Below are 6,000 nucleotides of genomic sequence, written 5' to 3' on the forward strand. Positions count from 1 at the left end.
TCCCTTACAGACAAGCAGCTTCTCTAGTGGGGCCAGCTGCACTAGAAAGCTCAGCTCTGTGTGTGCTGGGAATGGACTCTGCTTCATATAGGTTCATCTCCTAATGCAGATGCTCAGCTTCCCAAGTGCCAGTGGATTGAACTGGCAATGATCACCTTGTCCTATGATATAAGAGAAAAGAAGGCATGTTTGGGCACAGATTCCAGTAAAATTATGGGCAAAGGTTATGAAGCAAGTAGTAGCCACAACCCCGGTATTTAGGGTCTGACGCTGAGAACTAGGGGTCTGGCTATAATGTGCAGCTGCCCAAGCAAATCTCTGAACCAGGACGTGCCACTAGGTGGCAGAAGAATTCCACTATCACTATTTACCTTGTATCTGGAATTTACCCAGATAAGGGGGCTTTAGGGGAGGATTCTTGATCTATATGGGTCAGGAGAGGTGGCTGCAGTGCAGATGATCCCGATCCATATGAAGACAGCAGTAACTTCAGGAAAGTCTTCCTGTGTACACCACTCTGGTTTGTGCATCAATTTCTTTCCCCAAAGCACTCAGGTGGATTCACTCCTTGGTTGTCTTCCCTCCCACACCAGTTCCACATCCAAGAGTTGACTATAGTTATTTAGGAATCCTCAGAGATTATCAGCTAACTTCCCCTGTATGTTAGGATTTATGCCCCCCTACCCCAACCAGGAACCTCCTGGTTGCCTCCCCCTTAAACCTCCATGTCACTAGTAATGCATCTCCCTCCTTTTCCACCGCTACCTGTGATCTGCAGGATCCCAGTGCATCCCTGTGTTTTCTTTACCCTGTTATAAGTCTAGATGTTTTTCAAGGAAAATTTCCATCTCAGTATCAGTGTGTTGATGAAACCCGCAACTCCTGAGCCGCTGGACACCTACCATGGGCCCCATAACTGACAAATACCCCATTGGCTAATTGATCCACGTAGCTAAGAAACCTGGATACTTGTGGTGTGCTGCAAGAAGATGGTCCTCCTTCCCCATGTAACCTTAAGGAGAAAAGTCTGCTTCAAATTGCAATTTAATAATCTGTGCCGTTCAATTAATCTGTGGGAGTCTTACACACTCATCTACAAAATGGGAATAATAATCCCCACTTTGAAGGACTATTGTGAGGATTAAATAAGATGAGGTATACAGGTTCTTTCTGATTCAGCCTCCCTGACTTGTTAAGTTTTATTTTTAAATTAAGGACATCTTCACAATCATTGCATCATTATGATGAATATAGCACTGTCCTTGGGAAAGGCTCATTACTGTGGTTTCTACTATCACTGGTAGTAATCTTGATGTTTAAGTCTATTTAGAGAATATGGTAAAACTTGGCTCCTAGTCATCTAGAGTAAAAATGAGAATAAAGACAAACACTTTCATGTTATGCTGAAAGTATATTTATATATATAGATATAGATATTTATTTTTCTGCAGACAGCTTTTACTGATGAGTCATTTTAATGTTCAAAGAACAGACTATTTCAATACTACATAATCTGTACCAGAATGAGATGGATAGCTTCTCAATTCATTTCACAAAGCCAGCACAACTCTGATACCAAAACATAACAATTATAACACAAAACAGAGAATCACAGATCTCACTTAAAAATACAGATGCCAAAATACCAAATAGAACAGTAGCCAATTGAAATCAACACCACATGAAAATGTACAAAGCTTTGGCAGATACCAAGTTGATCCAAATTGAAATCCAAACTTACACACATAGAACCGGAACATAAACACCAGAAACAAAAGGCCCCCCCACCCCACCCTGTCAGTGGCCTCTGGCCAGGAACCCAAAGGAATGAGATATCTGCAGAAGGAACCACATTAGCGGGGAGGGGAACTGCTGGTGGGGTCACCGGCATTATCACCGGATCCAGGCTCATCCTCATCCAAATCTTCAGCCTCACACTCTGCCAGCGCTTCAAAGTACTGCAAAGGCCAGCACCGTGGATCTCTCTTATGGAGCTTGGCCAAAAACCTCAAAACAAGCATCTTGCTGGTTTCTAGGAATGCTCGGGGGCCCCAGAGGAATTCATATTCTGCTGGCTCAGTATAGGGGATTCGCCTGTACTCTAGGTACTTCTGCCTTACAAATACTTCAGTGATGAGTTTCTTTGTATTTCCGAAGAGAGCATGTGTCTCTCGGACATCCAACCCAAGCCTGTACAGAAAACTAAAGATCATGTCCTCCCTGACACAATTGCCTTTCATAAAAATGAGACTCAGGACCACCATCAGGAGGCCTAACTTGGGCCTGTCTAAATAGGATGCCACTGGTTCACCCCTATGGTGTCCCAGCTTGTTGATGATAATATAAGAGTGGTTTTCAGGATCAATTTCTTTCAATTGATAACCAAAGACACACTCCAGCTTATTGTTGGCACGATTGATGATATCCAAGCACTCATCTTTATATTCACGGATGATGAATTTCACCATCTCTGAGCGCTTGATGGGCACCTTGGCTTGGTCCTTGACCAAGAGGAACTGCACCAATGCATTTGCTCTCTCATCCAAGGGAGACAATGGCTGAGTCTCCAACTTGGGGTCATTCTGGGTGACACCAAATCCCTGAGAGAGATTGGTGAACTCAGAGATAATCAGGGGCTGAGGGCTACCTGGGCTTTCCCAGAGACCCAGGGCCCTGGAAGTGCTTGGGCCCTCCCAGGCACTCAGAGCCCAAGTTGTGCTGGGTCCTTCCCAGCCACTCAGGATGCGGGAGGTGCTCGGGCCCTCCCAGCCACTCAGGCCACGGGAGGTACTCGGGCCCTCCCAGTCACCAAGGACCTGGATAGAGTTTTCAACCTCCCAGTCATTCAAGTTCAGATTTTCCCAGGGTCTTGGTGCCTGCCAGTCACGCAGGGCCAGCATTTGGCCACTGCTGTCCTCTTCAGTATTCAGATGTTTCTTCTTCCGAGTGGCTTTTCCAGAGCGACGGGGAGGCTCAGCAGGGGTCTTCGAGGCCTCTTGAGTAGTGGCCATTGCCTTGGGGGCAGCTGCTGTAGCCATCAGGATGGTAGGCACTGCCTGGGATGCTTTTGAAGCATTCACACTGGGTTGTGGAACCCATGGAACTGCAGGCAGGGCCTCCATGCAGGCAAATGGATCCTGCAGAGCAAGTGGCAGTGATTTTGGGGTCTCTGAGGGCGCAGATGGGCCCTGAAAGGCATTAGAAGAGGCAGGCTGGAACCGGGAGGTAGTTGGAAAGACCCTTGAAGTGGCAGTGAAGGTCTCCGAAGTGGCAGGCAAGTTTTTCCAGGCAGTTGGCAGGTGTGCTCGTGCAGCTGACACTGCCTTTGGAGCACAAAAAGTGGCAGCAAAGATCATGCGATCCTTTGAAGGAGCCCTACGTTCCTTTGAAGAGGTCCTGCGTTCCTTTGAAGAGGTCCTGCGTTCTATTGAGGAGGCCCTGGATTCTCCCGATGGAGTCATCAGTGATTTAGCGGAGCCCATGGGAAAATTTGCTGCCGCTAAGGGAGCTCCGGGCTGGCCCTGCAAGGCTGCTGGGGGGCCTTGCCAGGAGGGCTGGAGTTGCAAGGTGGGCAGCTCTGCTTGCGGGCCCGTGGGCTGGGCCTGCTGGGTGGGTAGCTGGATTTGCAGGGCCTTTTGGGAGGCCGGGACCCCCTGAAAGGGCTGCTCCAGCTGAACCACTGGTGGGCCCTGCCTCTGGGCCTCCTGGGTGGGCACTGGCTGCCAGAACTGCCCAGGGGCCTTGGAAGCCTGCCAGGCAAGAGCCTGGGCTTGCTGCACCTCCTGGAATTCCATCGATGTCGGCAGCTCGTGTGGCACTGGGGCTTGGCCTTTGGGGGCCTGCCAGATGATGGAAGGGCAGTGCACAGCCTGTGGAGCAGACAGGGGGGCCGACAGCACAGCCTGGGGTGTCTGCGGGCCAGCGGGGGGCGCCGTGGGCACCTGTGTTGCTGCTGGAGCAGTGGGCACCTGCGGTGCCGCCCGCACCTGTGGAGCTGCCCGCACCTGCGGGGTGGGCAGCCTAGCTTGTGGTGCCTGCCGCAACGGTGGCGGGGGTGGCAGAGCCTGCCAGAGTGGCGGTGGGGTGGCCAGGACCTGTGGGGCAGGCCGGATGGGCGGCGGTGCCTGGCGGATCAGCGGTGGTGCCTGACGTATCGGGGGCGGGGCCTGGCGCACCGGCGGAGGACCAGGTCGGATGGGTGGTGGGCCCGGGCGGATGGGTGGTGGGCCCTGGCGCACGGGTGGAGGTGCCTGCCAGGCAATGGTCGGAGCCTGCCAGGTGACCTGCGTGGCCTGCCAAGCCAGAGGCGTGGCTTGCCAGCCTTGTGGCGGGGCCTGCCATCCTGGTGAGGTGGCCTGCCAACCCGGGGGTGTGGCCAGCTGCGCCGGCGGGGCCTGCGGGCCCTGGGGAACCTGCGGAGGAGCCCTTATAACCTGAGACTGGATTTGCAGAATCAGAGGCTGAGCCTGTGGGGCCCAAGAAGCCAGAGGCTGAGCAGGTGGGGCCGCTGGCTGCGCCATCGGGGCTCCTGAAGCTGCAGGCTGGGTAATCGGAGCTCTCGAACCTGGAGGATGAATCATCAGGACTCCGGGACCAGGAGGCTTGGCCATCGGGGCTCCCGGAGGCGGAGGCTGGGTCATCAGGGCTCCTGGGGGCGGAGGCTGGGCCATCGGGGCTCCCGGAGCAGGAGGCTGGACCATCAGGACTCCCGGAGTCAGAGGCTGGGCCATCAGGACTCCCGGAGTCGGAGGCTGGGCCATCGGGGTCCCCGGAGGGGGAGGATGGGCCATCGGTGTCCCCGGAGGGGGAGGGTGAGCCATCGGTGTCCCCGGAGGGGGAGGATGTGCCATCGGTGTCCCCGGAGGGGGAGGATGCACCATCGGGGTCCCCGGAGGGGGAGGATGGGCCATCGGGGTCCCCGGAGGGGGAGGGTGGGCCAGCGGGGTCCCCGGAGGGGGAGGGTGGGCCATTGGGGTCCCCGGAGGGGGAGGATGGGCCATCGGGGCTCCGGGAGCTGAAGGATGCATCATCAGGACTCCCGGAGTCGGAGGCTGGGCCATCGGGGCTCCGGGAGGGGGAGGATGGATCATCAGGACTCCGGGAGTCGGAGGCTTGCCCATCGGGCCTCCCAGAGGGGGAGCCTGGACCATCGGGCCCCCAAGGGCTGGAGGTTGGGCCATCGGAGCCACTGGGGTAGGCGGCTGGCCCTGTGGGGCCTCCCAAGCAGGCTGAGGTGCCTGCCAAGCGGCCAGTGAAGCCTGCAAATCAATCGGAGGTGGATCCCAAGGGACTGGCGGAGCCCGAGAGGAGGCGGGCGGAGCCCGCATCAGAACCGTAGGGCGGCTATAGACCGGAGGCTTAGGGGCCTCGGCCGGGGGACTCGAATCACCCAAATTCTTACTTAGCTGCGACATGTCCCTTTGCTCTGACAGCTGGTGGGCCTTTTCCTCCGACAGCTGCTGGGCCTTTTCCTCCAGAGAGAAGAGAATGCCTACGTGGCTGATCAGAGGATCCCTCCCTGCTGACTGGTGAATAGGAAGTAAGTGCCCTTAGCTCTGCAGCTTTCCGCAGTAAGGAGGAGGGGGGAAGGGGGCTCAATCCCGCCCCTTCCCCGCCCCCGACCACCACAAGTGGATAGTGCAGAGGGGCGTCTACCAGAAATCCTGGCTGACACAAGATCCCTTCTCACTCTGTCCAGTCCCCTAATGCAGCCTGGTGAGACTTACCATGGATGAGTTTTCACAGAGGAGTGACAGGAACAGACCTATGTCTTAGAAATCACTGTACTGCAGTATAGAGTAGGAACAGACCACTGGTAACATGGAAGGCATCCATGAGGGGGGAGATGGTGTGGTTTGAGCTCAGATACAGCAAAATCGGAGCCAGAGGATAAAATAAATGCATATATGTATATGAGAGATTCAGGAATCATAATGGGCAGCTATTATAATTTAATGCAAAAGAGATGGAGAAGACATATAAGTCTGTCCTGGGAAAGTG

At 54.7% G+C, this 6,000-nt stretch overlaps 1 protein-coding gene across 1 annotated transcript; it reads right to left on the reverse strand.

Annotated features, from left to right (window-relative positions):
- Positions 1–1,420: 1,420 nt before the first annotated feature.
- On the reverse strand, positions 1,421–5,508 carry MAGEL2 (MAGE family member L2). The gene has a single exon (XM_055326551.1). It carries the CDS (start codon positions 5,412–5,414, stop codon positions 1,854–1,856), a length of 3,561 nt encoding a protein of 1,186 aa, XP_055182526.1. The 5' UTR covers positions 5,415–5,508; the 3' UTR covers positions 1,421–1,853.
- Positions 5,509–6,000: the final 492 nt, after the last annotated feature.

The sequence above is a fragment of the Nyctereutes procyonoides genome, unplaced genomic scaffold (assembly GCF_905146905.1).
Source record: "Nyctereutes procyonoides isolate TBG_1078 unplaced genomic scaffold, NYPRO_anot_genome, whole genome shotgun sequence".
In the NCBI taxonomy this organism is placed as follows: Eukaryota; Metazoa; Chordata; class Mammalia; order Carnivora; family Canidae; genus Nyctereutes; species Nyctereutes procyonoides.